The 27,249-nt window shown below is 35.5% G+C and overlaps 1 protein-coding gene across 6 annotated transcripts in view; it reads left to right on the top strand.

Annotated features, from left to right (window-relative positions):
* Rab27b (RAB27B, member RAS oncogene family) overlaps window positions 1-23,311 on the top strand; it is a 190,351-nt gene extending 167,040 nt beyond the window's left edge. For all 6 annotated transcript variants that reach the window (XM_004858368.3, XM_087192395.1, XM_021239249.2 and 3 more), the window contains 5 exons: window positions 6,846-7,017; window positions 8,485-8,570; window positions 12,743-12,846; window positions 15,514-15,637; window positions 16,990-23,311. In XM_004858368.3, coding sequence (XP_004858425.1) covers window positions 6,865-7,017; window positions 8,485-8,570; window positions 12,743-12,846; window positions 15,514-15,637; window positions 16,990-17,179 — 657 coding nt within the window. In that variant the 5' untranslated portion in view covers window positions 6,846-6,864 and the 3' untranslated portion in view covers window positions 17,180-23,311. The remainder of the gene's footprint in view (window positions 1-6,845; window positions 7,018-8,484; window positions 8,571-12,742; window positions 12,847-15,513; window positions 15,638-16,989) is intronic.
* Window positions 23,312-27,249: the final 3,938 nt, after the last annotated feature.

The raw sequence follows: 27,249 nt of genomic DNA, 5'->3' as shown, positions 1-27,249 counted from the left end.
AGGGCCCTGGCCTTAATCCCCAGTGTTAAAAAAAAAAGTGTGATAGTACATCTGTAAAATTCAAATAATAACTATTATAGAAGAAATTTAGCAAAACCTTGACTAATAAAATCAATTCACAAAAGTCAATAACAAACAGAAGATAACGGCCTGAGCCTGAAGTTATGAAAACAAATACAACATATTTAGAGATAAATATAATAAAATTATTTAAATTTGTAGGAGAAAAGCCATAAATCAATTACTAAAATCATAATAGACGACTTAACCATGTGGAAAGCGATATCATGTTTTTGCATAGGAAAATCCAATATCATAAAGATGTCAGGAAGAGAACAATGAGGAAGAGTTAGCGCTTCCAGAAAGTAGGCATTCTATGAATAATCATATATCAAACAGTGAAGCATCAGACAATCATATTAGTGGACAGAAGAGAAAAATCTACAAATAGACATAATTGCACATAAAAATTTACATGACAGAAGTGGCATCTCAAATCAATGATGAAGAAACGGATTCTAAGTAAGTTTTATTGCAAATGCTAGAAGAAGGTAAGTTTGGATCAATTCTTATAATACACATTATAACACATTCCAGATGAATTAGATATTTAAATACAGGGCTGGGAATTTACCTCAGTGGTTCCGCCGCTTGCCTCACAAGCACAAGGACCCGAGTTCGATCCCCGGTACTAAAAAATAAAGAAAGAAGTAAATAAATATTTAAATATAAAATTACTACTATATAAGTACTAAAGGAGCACTGGTAAATTCTTCTATTACCTGGGATGGGAAAGCCTTCTTAAATGTGACTCAGAATTTTATTCTTATCCGTAAAACAACAGCAGCAACAATAAGTCATTTGAGTTATGTGAACACCTCAAGCAAAGGAAAGAAACAAATAGAAAAAAGTATTTGCATCTTAAATAATACAATTTGTATATCTCTAATATACAGAGGCATAATAGAACAGCTGACACTATTTTTAAAACTGATAAGAGCTGTGAGCCTTCCACTCACAGAAAAAGAAATGGAATAACCCTTAAGCATGTGAAAAAATGATTCATTTTGGTCATTATAAGTAAAATACACATCAAAAGTGTTAATATGTGATTTCTGCCCTATCAAATTCTCAAAAAGCCAAATGTTTGATAACCTCCTGTATAGATATACACAATGCCATGCCAACAGTGCTAGAGATATATGTTAAATTATTTGTGAAACAAATGTTATAGTACCTGGAACTTGCTTTAATGTAACCTGGTGAAGGGAGTTTTCAGGTAGATAAAATGAGAATGTCTCTGTGTTGATAGTTTAGAAACTGAGTGATAGGTATATGAGAGTGCATTATACACCCTTATTCCCTCAAATTTAGTATATTTTGAAAAGTTCCATAATAAAAAGTAAGAAAAAGAAATATATTTACATATATATATATATAATTTCAACAGATATTATAAAACTAAATCACATAAAAATATTACTTTAGAGAAGAGTTAGAGAAAATAATTATCCGTCGGTTTAGAAATGAGTTGAATGTGTAAGGATCATGAGAACATGTGAGTACAGAAACATCCATATCAAGCTGTCCTGTGACCGAGTGTCTACTCACTAATTCTAGAGTAAGTAAGCTGAATGTAACAGCTCAATAAATTCTTAGTTCACCTTTATTATATCAGAGCCCTTGATCATTGATGAAATAAAATAGATTTAATTTTTAAAAACAGATTTGATTGCACCACTAGACACATTGACCACTGTCAATTTAAGTAAAAGTCAGTCATTTAAGTTAATTTATAGTTGCAATACAGTCTGAAGCTCTCATATATTAATTCTAAATAGACTGTAAGAATTGAAATAAAAATTCATTGTAATACACCTTCACAATGGAAAAGATCCTATAGAATACATTAAAAATTTTTAAAAGAACTTTCCCTCCCTCCACAACTAGGCTTTCTGTTTCACTAAAGTGCAAGCTACAATTCCAGAGTAGTTCAGCCCTCCATAATTTCATTCTAACCTTCTGGACATAAAAGTGGTTATGGGAAGCAATATTTCTAGGTCAGTTAGTGGGAACCACCCCTTGGCCATCATTCAATCAATGCAGCATCTGCTGTGAGAATCCCACAAGTCAGAATGTACCTAGTGGAGCCCAACACAGCCAATCAAATAAAGATAAATGAGGAAACGGTAAACATCTCTCCATCTTGTGCTTGGCAGCTTTATCTTATTGAAATGATCTACACCACATGGAAAGAAATACTACTAGAGCTTTATTTGCCTATTTTAAACTTTTCAAATTTCCTTAAAATATTGTTTGTTTTTATTAATTTAATAAGTTAAAGTCACAAGGTAATAGCTTGTCCTGGCGTTCTTGAGATTGTTATTCAGAGGATTAGCAAAGAAAAACTCAGCACAGGTAACTCCATCTGTATAGTTGTCACTGATAAATCTCTGGAGCATGTGTTGAGCTTTCTAGTAGGCAGAGAGCAAGGAGTGTATCCTGAGAACTGTGCAGAGAAGAGGCTCTAGGGAGTGTGTGTTAGGTAAAGAAATGGAAGCTTTCATGGAATAGTCCTATTCTTTGAGCCCTGATCTATTCAAGTGACTGTTTTGTATGCTCTTTGCCAGCACAAATCTCATATTCAAAAAGGCCAGTCCCTCAGTGATTTGTCTTTTCTAAGATTATTGGAAACTGCTCTCCTGAAGACATAAATACTCTATTTTGAGAAGATTGTTATCATTTGTGCAATTTAAAATAGAAAAATGAGTTGAGGAAACCATACCTGGAAAGTATCAAAATGATTATGTAAACACTTATCTCACAGGTAAGGAAGAAGAATCCAAGTCCTGAAAGTGGATGGACAAAATGTCTACCAACTACCTGTATAATTAATTTCATTAATCATGCCATTGTATGTGGCTTGGAAGAGCTTAACAAATAGTACAATGTACTCTCAAGTATGTACTGAGTTCCTTCTGTTCACCTGTCACTGGGCTGGTCTCTGTGGATCCAGCAATGGAAAAAGGAGACTAAGTCCCTGCACTAATCATACCGATGGTGAACAAGAATAATAGGGGACTAAGGGGTGGTATGAAAGGGAGAATCATTTGAGACAGTCTATCTGTGAAAACTATGTTACTGGCCCTTCCCCCATAGAATGAAAATATTTCTATCATGTACCTATGAAACCCATTCTTCATTTCAAATTATAACAAGCCAGAAAGATTTATTTTCCTCAGAAATTGTATGACCCAAGACACATATCTTTCTACGCATGAATTCTTATCTGAAAACTGAGGAAACTGAACTGAACGCTGTCTCAACCAAAGCACTGCAATCGTCTGGCTTTTCCTTCCTTTTAGATCACAGGATCCAGAACTGATAAGAACATTAATCATTGTGCATGAATAAACAACACTATTAAACTTATGCACTTTTTGATCCTTCCCAGATAATTTTTAGGCCAGTTCTTAGAAAAGGAAACCTTGCCAAGGCTTTTATTCTTCATGTGTGTGTGTGTGGTACTGTATTTGTCATACTTAGGATAAAATACATAATTTTAGGACTCAGAAGAATCAGTGTATTAAAAAGAAGTGAACCAAATCTGAATGAAATTTTGGAGACTGAGAGAGGGAAATGGAGAGAGAGAGAGAGAGAGAATAAATTTTTAAAAGAAATTTAAAGGGAAACTACCATATAAGTAGCTTGATATGTCAAATAGCATACTCAAGACACTAAATAAAATGTTTTTCTACAGTGCTGAGCTGTGCATTCATTTCAGGTGCTATTTGTGTTAAATGCCACAAAGTGTCAACCACTCTTCATTTATAGAAAAGAGCCAATATGCACCATGTTGTTCACTTGTGCTGCTTGCTGTGGATTTGATCTTGATGGTGAAGCAGCCTGGTATTGCTCCAGGCAGTTTTATAGACAAATAACAGAGGCCAAACTGGCTACCAATCAGGAATATATAATGGGTCATGTAGTTGGCAAGTGGTTAATAGACTCTTTTTACAAGAAGGAAGTAGTCTGCCATGCAATGATTTTGTATCTCTCTCCTCCTACATTATTCTTCCCTATGCTATAAAGTTAAATGCAAAGTTGTCTCCCTCTACTAAGTCTCATCTGACTTTTTTCAGATCAAAAAGGTCATTGCCTTGTCAGAATTAAAACCTCAACAATGATCTGACTCTTTTATCAATCACGTTCTATCTTATAAAAAATTATGTTGTATTTTCTTGCATCCTTACTTGACTTTTAAGTATATCTATGCCTTGTCTAGATTAGGAATTATATCTTTTCGGTTTTCATCCTTGGGCTTAATACAATATATTGAAGGCATTTTACTGGATTTGCTAAAGATTTAGCTTTTCTTGAAACTGCAACATGCACAAAATTACCAAATAATGTAGTAAAACTTTAACCAAAGTTTAAAGTACGCTGATGTATTTTTTTGAATCTATTATTTTAATTTTCCAGGAAACCACAGTATACCCTAACTTTGTCTTCTCTTCAGGCAGCCAATGGCTTCCATTTTATCCCCCATCATTAAGGCTTATGCCCAGGAAAAAATTTGACTTTAGTTACCTTAGAATAAATTTAAGCTCTTTCTTTTCCTAAGAGAATTAATAGTTTGACCCAACTTTACTAGTGACATGAAAGATGTTGTCATCTTCAAGAACAGTTTCACATGAGCAAGTTTTAAGAAGAGAGAAGAAGGTAGACTGATGGCAATGACAGCCCCCAGTTAAGGGAGCAGTACACTGCTTTGTCATAATCTCATGAGCAACCCATTTGCCTCAAAGGCTGGGAGCAGGAACAACAATAAAGTCCCAGTAAGACATTTATATAAAAAAAATCTAAATTTAGAACTAGTCATCTCTAGTTGTTATTATTATTATTATTATGATGATGATGATGATGATGCCCAGAACCTTTGCCATGAGCTACATACCCAGACTGTTTTAGTTTCTGTTTTGAGGCATGGTCTCACCAAGTTCCTAAATTGCCCAGACTGGACTTGAATTTATGATCCTCTTGCCTCAGCCTCCCAAAGTGCTGGGATAACAGGCATGTGGCACCATACCTGCAATCATCTCATGCAGACATTTTCCTAGAAGAAGTCCATGTCAATAGCCGATATATCTGTACTGTTTCATTGAGGAAGGCTGGTTGTTGATGGTTGCTATGCATTTCTTTCTGCACATTGATCATGCTTTATATAGATATTTGTTTAAATGAACATTTATAGCCAGCAAAAATCCGCCCTGAGGATCCTTCTCAGTGTACAAAGCAAATTATAGGGGAGGAATACTTTAGGGCAAAAACATGTGTTGGCAACTTTCAAAACAGCCTACCTCACAAAACATTCATAATAAAGGAAACACAGATTCATAATTAATTTAGTAGGATTTAGCAGCAGGAGTATAGTTCAAATTTAAGAAATTTATAATGTAAAAAATTTCAAATGTTTCACATGGTTTAATAATTCTGAGTTATTTGATGAGTTCCCCCATTATCTTCTTTATCAGTTTTTTACTCAGAGACATAAAACTTTTCAGCTTTAACTACTACTAATGTTAGAAGTTAGTTTACATTTTCACATAGTAAAAATGTTTTGGTTTAAATTTATGTATATGCACATTGCTACATTGTTTTCTTACATGTAGAAAAATTATTACAATTATCTAGTATTTTCACATTTTTCCATGAAATAGGCTGTTGTTGAAATTTAATTTTAGTCACTGCAGAACTCTTCATGAATAAAATACTTTCTGAACCTTCATGGTGGGGGTATTCTTTTTTCATGTAACAATGAGAACAGCATTTTCCACTCTGGAAAAATCTTCATAGGCCTTCTTCTACATAGAATATGACAAACTTATTCCTATAACCCATACATCCATGAATCAGAAAGTGGTATTTTCCTAAAGTCATTTCTATAACCTCAAGTATTCAGTGGATAGTGTTGTCATCAGACGTCTGCCCTGGTACTGTAGTTGTGACCAGGGCAGGCATACCAGCACTAGCTTGTGGCTCTTCCTCATCTGTAGTCATTGTAACAACAAAACTAATGAAGCTAAGGTGAGAGAGTTCAGAGCAATGGAAGAAATGGCAAGTGATCTTGTTCATCCCAACAGGAAAAATATTAGCAGAATTATGTAACTTGCCTTTCAATAGCTCTTACTTTTCTCAAGGCCTGGAAAATATGCTATTCGGCAGCCAAACACAGATTTACCATTGGAAAACAGAAGCTTCAGTGTTTGAAGGCAGAACATTTTTGAGCATTGCTTTTGAAGTAATTTCAAATCAGTCTTTGATGTTCTCATACCAGTTGTTAAATTTTTTAAATTAAAAATGAATATTCTGTATCTACATAATAGAAAGCTCCTTTGGTATGATTGCATGCAAAATACACCCCCAGGCTTTTCTCTTCCATTTTCCACATATAATTGTGTCTCTCTCTGGAATTCCTCCATCACTTTTCACAGAATTGCTGCTCCTGTGACTCTTTCTGCTTCCTAATACAGTTGTCCTGTTCCCAAAGGTCATCAACTTTAAAAATGAACATCTATGACTTTTTAATATAAGTTCTACTAGTGTTGTGGTAGTGGATCTTTAAAATATTTTTCATAGCAAGTGACATCATGCATGAGCTTTACTAAATGAAATAATAGATGTGCCCTCACCCCTGAAACTGCTTTGAACAAGTTTATTCAGAACTTGGCAGAAGAGAGGTATTTGAATTTTTTAACCTTAAAAATGAGATAAATGTTGTATTTTGATAGGAGGCAAAGGAAAATCAACATTAACCATAGCGTATTTCTCCATTTTCTATACAGGCCCACCAAGACCTTCACTATGACCGATGGGGACTACGATTATCTGATTAAACTCCTGGCCCTTGGAGATTCAGGGGTGGGGAAGACGACATTTCTTTACAGATACACAGATAATAAATTCAATCCCAAATTCATCACTACAGTAGGAATAGATTTTCGGGAAAAACGTGTGGTGAGTTTTTAACCATCTTGTTACCCTTGTTTCTCACTCCCCTGTATAAAATAATTAAGAATCTATGTTTATTGTATGCAGTGTATCTTTTATTATATGAAACTCATAACCTAACTTTAGAATATTACCTAGTAATTTTTGACTATAAATAACATTTTGCTAGAAAAATAGTGACACTATTGCTTGTCTTTAAAAGTATACAAAGTAACTAAAATAATTTTTAGATTTCTACATTGTGTTTTCTATGAATTCTTAAGGAATCTTAAAAATTAGTTATTCAGAATATAAAAATATTAACTCTTTGATCTGAGTTAAATTCCTCAATAAGATCAAGTATTTGTTTCCTTACTCTTAACAAAGAGGTTAAAAGTATGATTGGCAAATAGCTGGAACATGAGCTTTGTAAGTTCTTGCCACATTTTTATTTATGCGTAGCCTCAGCCATCAATCACTGGCTTATTATGAACAGAATGTGAGACCAATCCATGCTATTTTCCAAGATAAGGGAGTTTAAGTGAGAATCACAACCACTTCCTTCTTCTATGCTAGACGCTAATGACAGGAATAAGGATATTGTGACATGTGAGACGTGTAGCATAGGCACATAAGCTTTGCCAGATTTACTGCCACCCAAGGTATTCTTGACTGCCAGGATGGCTGTGGCTTCCAGTTGATGTCACAAATCAACTCATTCCTTGAGAACTGGTAAAGAAAAGAAAGGAAAACTTTGGTGAAAGGACATTGCCTGGGAAGTTCACTCATATCCTGCACTGTGTCTGAAAGTCAATACAGTATACTGTAGTTCTAGGGTTGTCCTGAATTCTCCCTTCCCCAATGTCTCACTGATCTGGGTATAAATCCTGGCAAAATTTTCTATTTAAAACATTTACATTAAACCACCAAACATATAAATAGGCCCTTTGAAGAAATGGCTAGTAAAGGAAGTCTTGAAATGTCCTATGTCAATTTACTAAGAAAGTCGATGTGTATTTCATGGTTAAGACATTTTGAAAGTCTGTTTCATACTAAAAAAATTAAGGTATTTGTAAAGCACTTTATTTTTTAAAAACGTGCTTTCCTATCATTTCATTAAAGTTTGTATTAACTCTGCAAAATAGGAAGGGATTATGGGTCTCAATTTGCAGATAAGAAAATTAGACTCAGGTTAAATAAAGAGCTGTTATCTGAACTTGTGTCCTAATTCTGATGTTTGCTGCCTCTGTGAGGAAATAACAGAAGGTGTCTAATTTAAGTTTGCAGAATGCCTAAATTGTGTTGAAAATCATACTTATTCTTGACATTTAAAAGTGAGATCTATGTGATACTTCTGGGGAAAATAGAGAAAATATTTATTCTGCACTCTGAACTTTGATTATAGTAATCAAGAAAAAACATGCTGAGTTAACCCAGAGAATTAGAATGTTGACAAAATCCAAAGCAAGAATAACTGAAGATTGTGTTTTCCAGGTTTATAACACGCAAGGACCTAATGGATCTTCAGGGAAAGCGTTCAAAGTGCATCTGCAGCTTTGGGACACAGCGGGCCAAGAGCGGTAATAAGAAATTACTTTGACATACAACCTTACAAAAACTTATTTCAAATGAATGCTGCACGTGAACTTGAAAAACGAATGATATGCATGTAAATCTTCTCCTGGTTCCAAAATAGACCTTTGTATGAGAAAAGTTATTGACTTCTAATTAATTAGCCATCACTAGCATTGCATAGTTGGTGCAGATTACAGAAATCAGATTCAAGTAAATCTGTCTTTGTATTCCCTGGTGGGAAGAAATCTTTTCAGATTTACTTTAAATGAAGATGGGAAATAAACAGTTATAAATGCTGCTCGAAAAGGGACTTGAAGAAAGACTTATCTCTTTCTGTTCTTTCATGCTGCCTCTTTGTTTCATATTCCATGACTAGCTTTACTTGCTCAAATTTTGATCACATTATTGCCCTGCATTCAAAATCTTTAACTTCCTTCCCACCTTCCTTCTCTGATCCTCTCCCTTCACCAGACCTGACCCCAATTCTACCTCCTCTGTGAAGCCTGTCCATACACCGCAGTTGAAACAAACTTCCTCTTTCTTCTGAATACCTGTGACACCTATTTTACCACCTGCAAGCCTCTAAATTAATTCAGGAGAATCTTCTATTTCTTTATTTAATGGCTTTTCAATGATTTACTTGTAATCTTTCCCCACCCAACACAATTGTGAGCTTCAGGAGCGCAGTGACCTTGCCTTTTATTTCAGCATAATTTCTGGTAGTGTGTACAAGAAATAGATCCTCAGGGCACAAACGTATTTGAGGCTTACAGCTGGAGGTATTATTCCATTACTGAATACAAACATATTTCTTTGAGATCCTAAGTTTCAAAGGACTAAAGACCCAAAACTAAAGACATTTCTCAGTATTAGATTAAGTTAAAAAAAAATGGCAACTGTTTGGCAGCAAAGATATTTAGGAGGCACATATCTCTAAATTTTGCATAGTATGTCTTAGAATGCTGATGCTTGTAAACACTTCCATTATTGAAATGCATCCAACATGTTCTCGCTTTCAGTGAGTGTAAACACCAGGAGAGGTGCTGGGCCCTCTCTGTTAGCTTCTCTGACTGTGAATCCCATTTACACACACCCTTCAACACTGCTGGTTCCTCTGAAGTCACTCCTCACAAGAGTCTCTATTCATGTGTCAGTTTTGTTGTCACAAAGATGTATGTTTTATAGACCGATTTAATTCATTTTTGAAGAAGTAACAGGAGAAAATGTGCTTGCCATATGTCCTCGCACATGATATGTCAGCCTAGCATGATGGCAGGCTTCTTTCATCTGTCCCCTTAAGACAGCTGTGCTATGAAGGAAATGGGGAAGACAAGGGGCAGCCTTAATAACACTGGGGTTATTCATCCCTTGAGAATTTTTCATTCTGTATGTACAGAGTGTAGCTAAGCAACCAGATAAGCAATGCCTCACACATTGTCCCTATACCTCAGGACATCTGGAAGTTCAATCCCTGTAAGGTAATGATTATGGATAAAAGTCACATCAAAGGAAAAAGGAAAAAATAATACATAATCCTTACATAAACTTAACAGGATGCAGGGCACAGCCTTAATGCCCAGTAAGAGAGAAAGTACACTAAAATATCCGACTCTGGAATCTTTCTTTATGTGGTTCTAGCTTTCCTCACCCTGCTGACTCACTGGACAGAATAAGGTTAAAGGGAGGTTATGTGAAACTACAAATCAATTATTTTTCTTCTTTGAAGGAATGAGCAATAAGAAAGATACCAGGTAGAAGAGTTGAAGTTATAAGCCTGCTCCAGGGCAAATATCTGATTATGTTGTCTGTGAAAATCTGTTTGATCCAATCAGGTCACACAACAAGTGTATTTTTGAGTGACTTTGTTACCTGCTGTGGAGAATGAGAGAGGAATAACATATTTTTATTCTGAACACATGCACAGAACAAAGAACATTTTTATTAGCCACTTGCTATGTTGGTTGAGTTCAGATGATTTTGTAGGTATAGCTAGTCTCTAAAGAGACAACCATTCAATAAAAGCCCTATAAACTCTGCAAGCTTCCAGGAAATGGCAAAAACCAATCTACAAGACAAAAGATGAATAAATGTTTTGCTATTTCCATTCTACACTTTTAGATCATGATAATAATGCCCTACGAATGAAATTCTAATTTGGAAATAAGTAGCAGTTAAATCTTTTTTGCTCTGCTTTGGAATTATAAGTATTCTCTACTGAAGTAATTTTGAATGTTTAAAAATTTGTATCTTTTATATGGTCTTTTTTCCTATCTCTGTCTTACTCCCTTTAATTTCATAAGTATTTGGTAAGCAAATGCCATGTTCCAGGCCATGACAATATAATGGATGTAAATTAGAAACACAGGTCCTTTTCTCATAGAGTTTACAGAGTAGGGTAGATGTTGGACCCAAAAGAATTTTTTTTTCAATAGAGGCCTAGGAGGGTAACAGGAAAACAAAAGACAATAAGTTAGTCCACCTGGAGGAGGCCATCACCCAGGTATGGGTACTGGGAAGGCTCCTTGGGGAAGTGCTATTTCCTCTGGTGCCATTTTGCATACACTCATGCAGAATCTATAATTGAGTGTTACCCAGTCTCAGAAAAGGTAGGATGGAAAGAAAACATTGATGTGAGATTACCCACAGCACAACCAGCATGTGTGAGACCCCAGGGAAGAGAGTGAACTTTCTCATATTGAAAAGATCAGCAGGCCTGTGGGTTGTCAAGAGATAAAACTGCACAGATAAAGAAGTTCCTGCAGAGTCTTGACAGCTCATGAAGGAGTTCAGATATTATCTTAGGAGCCATGCATAATCAAGGAAATGATGTTAGTAGAGAATTAATGTAATCAATAGAAAGACGTAGGCAGGGGTCCCAAACAAAATTGGACACAAGAAACCTAATAAGAAGGCTGTTGAAGTTATCCAGGTGAGAGATATAGGACCGAAACTAGACCAGTGGCAAGGTAAATGAATAGAAATGAGCAAGCAAAGACAAATATGCTGATGAACAGGTGAAGGAAAGAAATTATAGCAACCAGGAGGAGGAAGATAATGCCACTGACAGAATTCAGGAGGGAGGGCCAAGTTGGTTTTGGATGTATGACATTGGATGCCCCCTAGTTTGCTACATGTAGAAATATCCTACTAGTAATTAGGCACACCATGTAAAGGGCAAGGAAGTAAATGAAATTATCCAGAGAATGCACATAAAACAAGATAGGTTAAGAACAGAACCTGGAGAAAACCAACAAGAAGCAGCTACAAGTTAGGTTAAATAGTGGGCCAAAAATTAGAAGGTCATTTAGGATAGCAAGTGATATCTTTTTCTACTTCAAGGTTACATGGCTTTTTAACCCTTAGTCAAATTCTAGTCCCTATGTGTAGTCTCCAGTTTTGCTCATTGCTGGTGTCTAAATGGATCTCAGCATATTTTCAACTTCAGTATAGATTTTAGAGGATCAGGGGAGAGAAAGTCTTCACCTTATACAGGTCAGAGCATATTCTTCAACATCCTCCATTAGAAATGAGTGTTCTCACTTCCTTTCCTCCAGCTAAGTCTCTCTTTTGTCTCGATCTTGGGTTGGTCCTACTAATTATCTTCCTCTTCCTCATGAGTACTGGATGCTAGCCTGAAGCTCTGTTTTACCCTAAAGAGTTAGTGAGAGTTTGCTCACTAATGTCTTTCCCTCCAAAAGAATTCTAGTTCCAGCTGCTAAGAAGTTGTGGCTTCCCTCATAAGATCACATGCATTCATTTTCAGGCTACTGTGTGCCAAGTTTTCCTTTGGGCACAGACAAGAAAGATTGAAAAGTATAAGTTACCATCCCCACTATAAAGTGGCTTAAATTGTTAATGTGGGCCCAAGATACCCATGAGCAAACAACAAAAAGATTCCAAGAAGCTGTATAAGCAAGTATGTGATTGAATGTTACAATCTCTGTGTATAAGTGCCGTGGCCCAATGAAGCCAGGAAGTGGTCTTCTATAAACTCTACAAACCAAATCTCCCCTCCTGACCCTCCATCCATCTTTCTTCCCACTTTTCCATTTCTGTAGAGTCATTCACAACGGCCAGCCATGGAGATTTGGTATCTAAACCAGAAACAGCATTGTTAGTACTATGATCTTAAGTATGTGCACCAACCCTCAGAACTGCCCATGTGCTTCCTTGGCAGGTTCCGGAGCCTCACCACCGCATTTTTCAGAGACGCCATGGGCTTCTTGTTAATGTTTGACCTCACCAGTCAACAGAGCTTCTTAAATGTCAGAAACTGGATGAGTAAGTGGGACTGAGTAATGTGTGCTGGCGTCTTTGGGACTCCACAGCCCTGTTTGCTTGTTTGCCTTGCAGCCAGAATGGGCACACAGATTAACTCCAGAAAGTCATGAGTTTGGTGTTTCCTGTGTCACCTTCAGAGTGGTGGCCTTTATGTAGATCACCCGCGCCGACCTGGAATTTTACTTTCCTTTGACAATCTTCTTAAAGGAAGCCTATGTAGCTTTCTCACCACCTATATTTAAGGTCTTTATTACTGTAATTAAAAGACAATTAATTCCACTTGTTGGGTAAGTCTTGAACTATCACATTTATGACATCTAAGCTGGAGTATCTTCTGAGAGGGGAGACTGCCACCTAAGATGTCCTCAAAAACAAAAGGGTGAATTAGGCTCAAAATGACTCCAGAGCAGAACAGCCTGAAGATAAGGGACAGTTTGTCTGTCCATCACCTCACATTGGAATTTACTTCAAAGAGAAATTGTTCAAATGTGAGAAAGTCTCGAGCAGAAAAATCTCCAACCTCTGGGCCAGTTATATATAATATGAAATTTAAGTATTACCTAATTAGTCAAAGTCAGATTGATACAGATTAATACAGGAGAGAAGTGTCAGAAAATTCCTTTATTTTTTAATTGAGGTAGCACTAAAGTGAATATTGTATGATTTTTTTAAATCACACATAAGGATTTCGATCCTAATTGGATGTACAATAATAGCAGGAGACATCAATTGCGCTTGCGCCTCACCACCATGGGGCTGGTGCTGCTCCTGTAATTTCCAAGTTTTTCCAAGCTGTTGGTGGCCAGAGTGTATATATATTCAACACTCTTGTATGACTGCCTATTTTGCCTATAATAAAACCCAGAGCTCTTCACCTACTTCTGAGACTGTTGTGATCAAGCCCTGGTATTTTCTCCATTCACTCTTCCTGGGACTCAGCTCACAGGCTTCTGGCCAATCTCCCAGGACACAAAATCCATTCCTGCCTTGGCTTCTCTGCATTTCCCCTTCCCTCTGTCTTGATCTTTCTACATTGTTGATTAAAAATGTATGGCAGTTTCTATCAAATGGAAACACTAGTGTATCCTCATTCACCTTATTCACCAGATCTGGTACCATGTGGCTTCTGGCTCTTCCCCAAAGTCAAACTGACCATGAAAGGCAAACATTTTAAATAGATTGAGGATACTGAGGTAACTACAGCAGTGCCCCTAAAGATACTCATTTGTAAAACTGCTTCAGAAAGTGGCAGAATGGTGGGATAAGTGTGTTTGAAGCAAGTGGAATTATTTGAGAGGATTCATCGCAATCTCTCTTTTTCTGTAATAAATTTTTTAAATGTAAATATTTACCATATTTTGTGATCACCCCTTGTATCATGTATTTCTGGATTTACTTGTTATTTACTTTTCCCACCACTAGAATGCAAGCTCTATGAAAGGGCAGACTTTGTCTCTTTTTATCCATTATGATATTCTGGACCTTGACAAATGTCTGATTATATATATATATGAATATATAATAATTACTACATACTACATAGAATGAATGCATTACATTTAAAATATTATTAATAATTTATATACATATAACTGCTTTCAAATTCAATAACACAGTTGTAATGAATGGGGAAAAATATCAACAAATTCTGACTTCCTTAATTGCTTCTCCAAATAAATGTTTATCTTAGGATCTGTCTTTATTTCCTTTCAATATTATATTTGGTTATCCAAAATTTGGAGATATTATTAGATTCTGAGGAGACAGGGAGACAATAAGATTATTAGATTCTTTCAGAGAATGGTTTGTTTGTCCTTTGGGGCAGATGAGACTCTCCCTTGTTTTAAGTCTCCAGAAAAACATTGATAGGATTTAAGGTAATAATTGCCTCATGCAATAGGTGAGTTTCTAACCCTCAAATATTTGATATTACAAGGTAAACCTCTGTGTTCTTCCTCATGCTGGTGACATAGAAAACACAAGTTGACAGGTGTCTCCACTTTTCTTTCCTCTCTCCTTCCCTCTCTCCCTCTTTCCCTCTTCCCCATCCTTCTTCACTTCCTTCCTCCCTTCTCTCTTTTCCTGCCTTCTCCTCTGTCTCTCTCTCCATCTCTTTGTCTGTCTGTCTGTCTCTTTCACACACACACACGCATGCACGCACATACAGTGTTTTCATGGAGAAAAGACAAAGGCAAGTTACTTGTCTTCTTTTTCTACATTAATTTTTGCTGATTTAAAACAGTTCCATTGCATAGATCATCACTTTGGATATCAGAAGAAGGAAATCTAGCAGCCTGTTACATAGAACAAGCAAATTCTTGTACTTTAAAATTATATTCATTTATTTCCACTTCTATCTGAGGAACAAATGGTATGAAGCAGTATCTCAGGACATTTCCCCAGATGTTAGAGAGCATGGACAGGTATGGTATTGATTCAAGTGCTCCATATTTATTATTTTTTATCATCAAATCCACAATTAATGAGGCACTGTTTCCTTTTATAGACGAGGAAACTGAGTGAGGAGAGTTATTATCTTGGCTGACTATTAACAGTAACCAATCAAACTGGAGATGAACAATTCAATTAAGAGTATACAGTAAGAGCAGTCACTTGATATCACTTGTTTATAACTAACTTGCTGGTCCCATCTGCTTTCTTTCCAAGGCCAACTGCAAGCAAATGCTTACTGTGAAAATCCAGACATAGTATTAATTGGCAACAAGGCAGACCTGCCAGACCAGAGGGAAGTCAATGAACGACAAGCCCGGGAATTAGCTGAAAAATATGGGTAGGTCATTTGCACTGAGAACTACCTGACCTTGCACCCTATTGCTCACAGATACAGTGGAGACTTGAGACTGATAATAGAAGGCATTCCCCATGGCTCAGGAGCACTATGTAAATTAGAAAGACCTTCCAGAGGAGTGTGTGATGTTTTAATGACTTAATAATAATAGCACTTCACATTTACTGAATCCCTTGTACATGCTAGTAACTATTCCTACTTTAACTCATTTAATTCCTCATAACCATGTGTAGAACATACTATAGTTATCTCATTTTAGAGATGAAGAATTTATTCACAGAGAGATTAAGTATTTTATGGAAGGCCACACAAATATAGGGAATAGAGCTGAAATTTGGTTCAGGCCACTTGAGATCATGCTCATGTTCTTAAACACTGTAGGTATGCTACTGCCTTGTAATAGCAATCACCAGAGTCCTAACCTGGACAGGATAATGTTACCCTTATCCTAACTGAGCTTGAATGACAGCTGAAAACAAACACAAAAACAAATGCAAAAACAAATCCATGTAATTGCGTATTGGCTTCCACACAAGAGTTGGTCATTATTTTTTAAACTTAAAACAGTTTCATCATATCTGCCAATTTTTTACTGAAAGATTCTCATTTAGAGCTTTAAAATTTACATCTTCTTGGGACTCTTTTAAAAAGGGCTGCATTCATGTAAATGTCTTAATCAATGGATGCCTAATTTATAATGCATCAGATTTCTGATGACTGATTGAAATAGAAGTGATATTTTAATAGTGGCATTGATCGCTAGTTTAAGCATTTTCCCCATGTTTGTTTTTAGAACAGTAATACTGCCTTGATTTCAACTCTTGACTACCTCCTGAAGCAGTTCCCTTGACCATAAAACTGGTCCTAATATTAAAGAGCAGCCTATCAGTTTTTCTCATTAAGAATAAAACAAGGATATTTCCAACTTATCCAACAGAAACATGACTTCACAATTTCTCTGCTACCCATGATTTTGCATGTGCAATTCACCTATACATCTTGAATCTTCTGATTTCTTCCTCTTAAAAATACTTGTCATTAACATTTCATGAGAAAATGTACTATTTTCCTTCTTGGCATTTTTCAATAATAAGTTTAAAAGATCTACTGAACAGCACAGTGACTGTATTTAATAGTGATAAATTGTACTCTTGAAAAATGCCGAGAGTCAATGTTAACACAAAAATAATTAGGTGAAGTAATGAGTCTGTTAGTTAACTAGGTTTTACTGTTCCACACAGTATATATAGACTTCAGAACATCATATTATATATGATATATATATGCAATTCTGTCAGTTTCAAATACATATATATCATTTTTTTCTATATTAGCATACCATATTTTGAAACAAGTGCAGCGACTGGACAGAATGTAGAGAAATCTGTGGAAATCCTTCTGGACTTAATAATGAAACGAATGGAACAGTGTGTGGAGAAGACACAGGTCCCTGATGGTGTCAATGGCGGAAATTCTGGAAAGCTAGATGGGGAGAAGCCAGAAGAGAGGAAATGTGCCTGCTAGACTCTACATAGGAGCTGATAAACAAGAAAGCCCATCCAAATATTATTTCTGAAAACAGTAACAAATCACAAATTGTTGTTGAGTAGACCATGCACAACAGCATGTTTTTCTTTTTCACCCAGAAAAATCTATTTTAAGAAACCAGTATAGTCAAAAGTGTTCAAAAGAATTGACCAGCTATTCTTGAGTCCTTTCCAAAAATATAAGATTTCCTAAGGTGATCTAACCGTCATGGATGTTCAAATATTTTTTATAAAGAAGCATAGTATATAAGAGTGTATGTAAGAAATAAATATCAATGAGATTTTAAAAAGAGAGATCACACATTATCTTGTCACACTTGAGAAAGGAATAGGCTACTAATGGAAGAATGTAGATTTTTTAAATTTGCATTTATTTATATAAAATATGATTCATACTTCCACATTGCATTGGGGAAAACACATTAGCTAAAACTGGTTACACAATGAAAAATCCTATGTGATTCATTAAGAATGACATTATTGTATGTACACAGTAAGCTGAACTAGAGTGGTAAATCACTTATAAGGTTATGAGTGGGTGAATGTCAGAATTCTCCTGAAATGAGGAGATTATATAGTAATACAATTTTTATAGTCCTAAGTGGCAGATAGACAAGAACAGGATTGTGAATGACACAGTATAAGAGAAATGCCCTGGAGGAAAAACCCAAAAATATAGGAATATGGCATTTGTACAGCTGAAATTAAATGTATCTGCTACAGATGTCTGAAAGAGTTACTTACTCAAATTTCACTCAAGCCACTTAGAAGCTCACATTATCAGTTGGGATTAAAAGGAAATCTAAAGGTTTTCATTTCCAACAACATTTTATTTTTCTCAGCAAATGTGGTAAATAGTCACAAAGACAAACCACTGCTGTGTATCAAATATCTCTTATTTAACCTAAAATTTAAAGATATAATATATTGTTGATATAAAACAAAAGTAACTATTAATTATGGGTTTTCTTTCAGTTTACAAAAGCACTAGAAAGTTTAATTCATATTTTTCCTTCCAACCTTCATCTACCCCAACTTTGAATCAATTGCAAAAATGTTAAGTGTGTCACTTTTTAGATCAACAACTTCAGAATAATGATGGATCAATTCTAGATCACTCTGAATTTTCATGTCATTAATCATATAAAAATTGATAATACCTCATTCTTTCTTACAATATGTTTTTATTTTGTCTAAGGAAAAAAAATCTATAGCTGAACTATGAGGGTTGGGCCTGGATAAAGCTGTATCTTATCTCACCAAAAATTGCTTTTTTTTTTTTTAAATAAAGCTGCCTTTTCTTTCTAAAAATTATCACAAAGGTATTTTCTATTGACCATTTCTTATAATTGTGTACACTAAAACTAGTACATTAGTTTTTGACCTTTGTTTCTGATACCCAAAAGCCATTCCTTTTACAATAGTATTTATATATAAATAATATACCAGTCAATTTTATCAATACTAAAGGCAACTATTTCACATTTTTTCTTTTTAGTATGAGTATATGATTTTTTGACAGGATCATTCATTTTCCTATTAAATTTTTCCACCTAAACCTAGTTATTTCATACCCTGTATATTTACTTTAAGTTACAAACATTAGTGACCCTAAAATCCCAGTTCCCTCTTCAACCTGTCCTACAACCTCCATCTGCTATTGAATCAGTTTCAGAAACACAGGAAGATCCAAGATTATAACTAGTTTTGTTTTTAGGATGAACTAGACCCAGAAATGTGCCACAAAACAAAATAGTTTGTAAGCTTTTATGAGAATGGTCCCTAGTATAATTTTCAGTGTTAGCTGTACAGTGTTAACTAAGGCTTTAGCACCGTGCCAGCTTCTAAGTTTGATCATGGTTTTCAGTGGTGTTTTCTCTAGAATGCTCTTCATGATCTCAATGCCTGTGCCATGAAGATAGAAAGCTATTAGCTAAATATTTAAGGTATTTCTTTTAGAAGGAAACTGGGGGAGAAACCATATAACCATTGCTGTCACAAAATTTGGTGAATTTTTGTGATCGTTATGAGTTTCTTGGTGGGCGGGGGGCGGTGTGCGCGGATTCAAATTGTGATGCTCCTCGATTTCCATAATAGGAAATGCTTGGCTTTTATAAAATGCTAAAGATATTCTTGTTGAATATGTCTTTCATTTATTATTCATTTTCCAGTTATATGATTGATATAATGTGCCAAGATTCTGTCATTGTCAATTATCTAATGAGTATTTTTTCAGGGTCTATTTTAAGATTGTTATTTGATAGCTGGAGCATGAAGCAGAGGGTGATGATGCCCATAATTATATCACTATGCCTGTAAAAATAACAATTATTGGGTAATAATCTCAAGAGGAAAGAAATTTAAAACTGACAAGAAAATTAAAATGTTATTCTATTTTTAAGTAAATACTTGATCTAAAAATATTTTCCCTGTAAAATTTGACATGTAACCCTAAAATCTAGGTAGCCATTATTAGGAATTCCTTCTTCCATTATTACAAGATCAATAATAGCTCAATAGAATTCATTTCCAATTTCAAATTTATCTGGTGACATGAATACACAAACTGCTTTAAATACGGGCCGGGGATTTAGCTCAGTGGTTTCACCGACTGCTGCGTAAGTGCAAGGACCCGAGTTTGGTCCCCGGTACCAAAAAAAAAAAAAAAAAAAAAAGCTGCTTTAAATAATTCCGTGTTCTTTTTATCCCACAACGGTATATATTTTCATCCAAGATGTGTCCTGTTAGCGATTGTCTCCAAATGCTTCAGTAAACCATACTGTATTTTGAAGAAATGTTTAAAATGTACGTGAAATCCTTTCTGATATAGAACTACCTTCTAGAGTGTTTACACTGGTTTGATGTTTACATCATCCTAACTCAGTGCCTCAAATACTTCTGTGACCAAATTTGTCTCCAACCACAGCTCATTTCCTCTTATCTCCTTTTAGGAAGGCCTTACTGTGGCACTAACACGGCTAAAGGTCTTCTGATATCTTCAGCAAAGGATTCAGTGACTTTATTGGAATCTGGAGATTGTTACCTTCCTCTCTTGGTTTCCTAGCTTACTTCTCACAGAGTGGGAATTACTTGAGACTGTTAACTGTGATTAGGTACAAGGCTGTCTTTTAATGTAAAAGCAGAAAGCCTTTTAAAAATGTATCAAACACAGTCAAGAAAACATAGTGTTTGTCTTGGTCTGATGACGGTAACATGCCATGAAGTGAAGACAATACTGAGTGCTGGGAGTTGAATTTGTATATCTATTAAGAATTCTAAAACTCTTCTAAGTTACCACTTTAACCATTTATCTCTCATTTCCATATTATCAGCTATCACACTGCAAACAATTTAAGACTAGCATTTTCTAAAGTATTTTATCTGTTATACTTTACCAAATGGGCCATTCTGTGTGTCTTTGTCATGCCTCTATTGTAGCTGTTTGCCAACCTGTACAGATAGGAAGAAGTTGGCAAGAGTTTTTATCAGTGCTTTCTTGTTCCTGTATAAGAAATAGAAGCTTGACTGTAAAGACATGACTGCATTAAAAATGAATGTAACAGCCACAATTTGAATGTATTTAAACTGTAAATTGAGTCTATTGGGAATCGACAAATTTGATGAATCTTGTGTTATCTTCAACACTATAACAAAAGCTAGAAACCAATATAGTGCACTGAACACAGTGGATGACAAAGCATAGTATATAATTTGCAACACTTGTATCTGTGCAATAAGATCATTTGCTGTTCTAAATCTCTGGTCATTTTAAACAGATACATATGCTTTTGTCAATGTGTATCACACCATAAAATTTGAGAAAAAAAATCATCCATAAGGATTTTAAATTTATATTATAAAACTCAAAATATAAAAAATGATATTCTAATCTCTTGTTTCCTAAAAATATGTAATATCTTTTTTAAGAGAGAATTTGAGAGCAGATGTTAGCCAAAGTGATAAAAGAGTTGTCTTTTACCATCTATTACCAAGCTTTACAGCACTGTCGAGTGTGTTTGCATATTTTAGGGAAAGATTTATCATTTCTAATGATGCTAAGATGCTGTCTATATTTGAAAGGTTGTCTAAAATTTTTCCACAGCTATATTTTCTTCTTGGTCCTTGACCAAGGTGATATCAGCTTGTTTCTTGGGAGAGTGTTGATCTCTTAAAACGTAAAAATAAATATAGAATGGTACCTTATATGAATGTTTGTCTCAATGCTTTATAAATCTCTGAGGCTGCTTGTCTCATAATGTAAAAATTATAAAAGTATTGGATACATTGAAGATTTTATGAAATTATTGCCTTTGAATTCTTGGGTGAAGGCCTATCCAAAATGACATGGTTGAGCAAAAACTGTGAAGAGAAATAAGAATTAAAAGTTGCCTAAATTATACTCTTTGATACAGGAGAATATGAAGAAAGGTATTGGTTGATTTTTAGAAAAAAAGGATTGGAGTGTTTATAACTAGATCCATGGAAAATATTCATTTTAATCTAACAACTAGAGGTTATGCCCTTAAATTAAGCTAATAAAATATTTAAACACTAAATATTTCATTAGTGTCATCAAAATTTGGGATATTTAAAAACATTTAATTTACTATCTATGAATCCAATATCCTCATAAATTGTACCTGGACTACTTTTATGAGGAATAACATCCTAAATATGTTTTTCTGCAGAGTTCCTTGTATCAACAGTCAATGGTTAAGATATTTTTTAACTTCATATATAAAGAAAAGCGTTAACAAAAATAAACAAACAAAAACATTAGTACCAAAATAGTGGGACTAAAGATAATGTCATCTTTTGTGAAAAAATATAATTTATTGAGTGGTTTAAATGGGATTTTCTGGTTCCTTTCCTTTCTAAAAGGTCTTGGAAGTCATAGCTAATATCTCTCAGCTGACTTAATCTGTAAAGCTTATTAGTACATTCTGTAAGAACCAGCACATCTGATCTTAACTAAATGGATCCCTTATTTAACCAGTTCCTACTGCCCTTATATTTGTTGGCACATAAAAATATTGTCTGTAATCTATGCTTATCCTTATTTTTTTCTGGGTGACTTTTCCCCAAAATTCTCTGAAAGAAAGCCTAGTGTTGCAGAAAGAAAAAGTGTCCTTGGGGACCTTATTATGTCATTCAATATCTTAGTGGCTTCTCATGTGAGTTTATAAAACTTGAGTGCCTCAAAGTGTACGCAACAGACTCAAATGAGAATATATTAAAACTGGTTTGTAAATTGTATTCCCTCTCATAAACAGACACTTAAACTAAAAATGAGTTAAAAAGTCATAATCTGGACCACTTGTAAGAAATATAGCAGTAGGGGCTGGGGATTTGGCTCAGTGGTTCCGCCGCCTGCCTTGCAAGCACAAGGACCCAGTACCAAATTTAAATAAAAAAGAAAGAAAGAAATATAACTGGAACACCACACTAATTTCAATAAGGGGACGAGAAACTACACATGAGCAGTCACCTTGAGGTGCCTGGATTTGATTGAAAATGTTGAATATATCTAAATGTTGAAAAAATATGAGCTTTACTTCAGTCTGTGTGTTATCTTGTATTTCTTTCAAAGAAATCAATTCAATTATAAATAGTACATTATAACCTGGTCAAAATCTTCTGTACAAATAGGGCTTTTGTGTCTATTAACTTGTACAAGATTCTGATTGTATTTGAAATTAAGAAAAATAAATTATTCTGCTTTAGTTAATGTGTTAAAAGTAGACAATATTCTATTAAAATAACACTGAAGTGCTTTACTGTAGCCCACTAGTTTACCTTTGAGTAATGTTATCCTCATTTTTAAACTAGGCATGTTTTGTCTGTCTTCTGCACAGATCTCTGTTTTGTCTAATGATTTGAATATAACTCAAAACTTTGAACTTGAAGTTTTTATTTTATATGCCCCTGAATAGACTGTGGTTCCTGACAAACTCAGTTAGGTCATTATTTTGTTGTACCAAAGTTCTAGTGGCTTCAGAGATTCTAGCATCCAATGATTCTGTGGCATGTGGGTTTGAATACCATGGTTGAGATATGTATTCAGTGATTGTTTCTGCACACTTTTCAAATAAAAATGCATTTTTATCAATTGTTTCATGTATTCAAAGCAACTTTATGTCTGTGCTAAAGTTGAATATGTGGTCAGTGGGGAACATTAAATCAGCATCAACGTGAGAGTTGTGTCACATTAAAAACGGGGGGGAAATAAGGACTCATTTGGAATGGCCTACTGATTTGTATTTATCACTCTAAATTTTCTCATTAATTATTTAAAGACTGGGCTTTGCAAAATGAAAGTTTCTAATACTTTTGAATGATGCACCTATTAAAATTAGCAATTCACATTTTGGAGTATTCCATGGCACAGAAGTACTTCGCATTATAACCTATTTCTTCCCTATAATAAACTTCTGTGCAGGTGGTGATATCTCCCTTGATCACAGACTGGTAAAAGCCTTGTGTTTAAGGCCAATTCAAGACCACAGCCATGCAGCTTCCTTTACAATGTTCACTAGCAAAGGATTCCTTGTTCCCAGAGTGGATCTCCCTCCATATGCTACATAGAGAGGCTTTGCCAAGATAATGATGAGTTTTTATTAAAGATAAACAACTCTCCCAAGTGCAAGCAAGTAAATCCTTGGCATCATTTTCTCAACTGTACTCCCAAGTAGCCATAATGCTGTTTCATAGAGGCAGCATCTTTTGCCACCGGGTTCATCGTAAATTATTCAAGGTAAATCAGCTCACTTTCGCTCCTGGTTTTATAGAAATTTTAAAAGTCATAGCATAGCCTATATTGAAAAAGACAGAGCATCCTGATATTCACTGTCTGTAATTGTAGGATTTCTGTTTGTAAAACTGTAGGCAAGGTAGGCTATAGTATCCACAGTTCTTTATACAAAAGAGAATTCCACTTCTAATACAGATGACTACTTGTGGAGAAAGGGTTAGCTGCAGTAAGAATGCAAGCATTGCTGTCCTGTTGGAAATGCATTTAAGTGACTTGCATCATGGTTTTGGAAGACAACACATTGGTATGACCCAAGATACTGGAAAGGTTTTTCTGACAGTAATCCCATTTCTGTAATTATCACAACTCTGAACCATTTCCACAAGTCACTGACAGACAAAATCCTTTTCTTTACTAAATGGCTGAAAAGAAGTACCAGCAGCCAGGTTACAACAGGACATAACAACGTGCTGGGATCCCCAGAGAGACACTGTGTGCTCATTCACCCTGGTGAGAAAGTGGCCCCCAAGGAATGGCCGACTCAGGACCGTGCGAGTTAGGGCATGGGATAAGGGCACGCACCACGGGCTCCTGCTCAGGGGCCTCAGCCTTTCTCTGCCTTGCACTTCCAAGAGCAACTGATTATGCGGCCTCTGGGCCCACAGGTTTGGTCCAAACCAGACCGCTTAACTGAGCCATCTAACAGCCGGGTTCCCTTCAGTGCCTCTTCCGGAGAACATGGGCTTTCTCCATCTACTCAGGCAAGTAGACAAAGGAAGGGAGTGCCACGTGGATTCGTAAACACCCTCAGCTTTCCACTGCTCAGAATTCAAAGATGAACTGGAAGGAAAACATACTAATTCTATAAAAGGAATGATTGATACAAAGAAAATATGAAAGAAAAACTTACTAATTAAATAAAAGGAATGATGTATACAAAGAAAATATGAAAGAATACACTGTCTGGAAGAGCATTTAGGTAGTTTGGGGACTTACTCTTTGATCCCTGCCCATGTGACTCTGTCACCAACACGCCTGGTTTGTTCCTTCCTCTGGGCTTGGGCACCTGCATGAGCATCTGCCTGGACCACTTTGACCAAATAACAAACAATGCATTCTTCCTGTTATTGCTTAAATGTTAATTTCAAAGAGGGAGGTCTTCTTTAAGATTGCTGACCTATTAAGTTACCATTTGTTAAATTATTGTCTCATTTAAAATTTTAACCACATTCTATCATCCCTGGTAACTCCTCTCCCTGTTACTGGCTTTATTTTAATCCCAGGTCAACAAACATCTTTGACTTTATTATCTTTTCCTTATCAATAGAATACAATTAAGTGAAAGGGAAGATTTTTTCTGTTCATCTCTTTTGCCACTCCCTGTCCCCATTTGCCCACCTGCTGCTGTAATACCAGTGTCCAGAAGCTCTCCTGGAAATGAGGGGGCACTCAGTAAATATTTGCTGTAAACCTAAATAAATAAATCTAACCTGGGAAACCGATTAAGTGGACTTACTAACTTTTTCTTTTCTTTTTACTGTATTAGTCATTATCTATAATACACTGGACACATTTAAGTTGCGGGATTGAATGACGTTTGTCTTTGAATATACCCAGGAAAAACATCATTATGAAGACACTGACAATTTCTCTATGTCCTTATTTTTCTGTGTCCCTTTGCAGCCTTTCCCCTCCTCTACTCCTGTTCCCAGGCTGTCAGGGAAACGGTTAAAAATGAGAATCAGCAAAATGCAGGTGCTCTCTGAAATAGCCTTGGCTCCTCTGCCTTCCTGCAGAAAGGGTGACTGTTACCTGAGAAAAGAATGTATAGAGACAACTGTGACACCTAAAGGACTGACCATTCCCAGGCTCTAGCCAGCGCTGGGAACAATCCTTTCCAGACAGGCAGGTCTGTTGGCACCAAGCCACCTTTGTGTAAACTCTGTATATATGCCTGGAAAAACTCAAGTGCAGCCCAGTGACCCTCACCAGTGCCAGCCAAAGGCCCTGCTGCTCTGTGCAGGATGCTCAGTGTGGACTTTTCCCTTTGATTCCCATCCTTTCCCCTGTCATCAATGTGGTAATGCAACTTTGCTTTCTTCTTTGCTCTTCGCTCTCTAATAAATACTTTAAACATATTTACTCTTAGAGCGGCTTTTCTCTGTTGGTGCAGATCTGAACCTCAAACTTCTTTGGCCACATATATGTCACTCCTTGCTGCCACACAGGCAAATACTGATTTGTCACCATGAGATCCTATAGTATATCTTCTTTCTTTCTGTTTTTCTTTTAACTTAGCATAATGATTTGAGGTTTATCTATTGTATATATTTGTTTGTTGATGTTTTGGTTCTTTTTATCTTTATAGTCATTAGTCCACTGTATGGCTGCACCATGCTTTGCTTATTCATCTGTTAAAGGACATTTGGTTTTAGCTGTTGGCTCTTACAAATAAAGATGGTATGAAAATTCATGTACAAATCTTTCCGTGGACAAAAGCTCTTGTTCCCTTTTGGTAAAAACATAGGAAATGAAGGGTTAGATAATATGATAAAAGTATATTTAAACATTTTAAGAAATAACCTGTTTTTCAAATTGGTTCTACCACGTCTTTTGTTCCCACTGGGAATGTACAGTAAATTCAGTTGCCTCAAATCCTCAGTAGTATAGTCTTTTTCATTTTAGCTGTTCTGATGGGTGTTTAGTGGTAACTCTTAGTGGTTTTAATTTGCATTTTTCTAACAGCTAATGTGTTAAACATCTTTTCATGTATGTAACTGTCATTTGTATATTATTTTACAAAGCAACTGTCCCATCATTTAAATCCATTTTTATTTCTCTTATTATCGTGATGTTGAGAATTCATTGTATCTCAAATTCTGGATACAAATTCTGTATATATTATGAATAATTTTTCCAATTCTGTGTCTTACTTTTTTAATTGTGCCTTTCACAGAGCAAAGTATTTGAATTTATTGAAACCCAAATTTAAAATTTTTTTATGGTTCATGGTCTTTGAATGTATTAGAATCTTGCCTATTTTAATATTGCAAAGGTAATCTAGGTTTTCTCCTACAAATTCTATAGTTTCAGCTTTACATTTAGGCATATTGTCCATTTTGTTTAATCACTGTGTATGGTATGAGATAATGTTTTCTCTGCCATCCAGATACTTCTATACTTCTAATATCATTGAGAAGACTTCCCTTCCCTCACTGGATACCCTTGACACCTTTGTCGAAAATCAGTCAATTACATTCATTAGTCAGTTCATACTTTAGAGTTCTATCAATTGT

Source organism: Heterocephalus glaber, unplaced genomic scaffold, assembly GCF_053883595.1.
Source record: "Heterocephalus glaber isolate CG9 unplaced genomic scaffold, H.glaber_assembly_v1.0 deba00000331, whole genome shotgun sequence".
In the NCBI taxonomy this organism is placed as follows: domain Eukaryota; kingdom Metazoa; phylum Chordata; class Mammalia; order Rodentia; family Bathyergidae; genus Heterocephalus; species Heterocephalus glaber.
The sequence above is the reverse complement of the archived record's forward strand: the minus strand, read 5'-3'. Positions and strand labels throughout refer to the sequence as shown.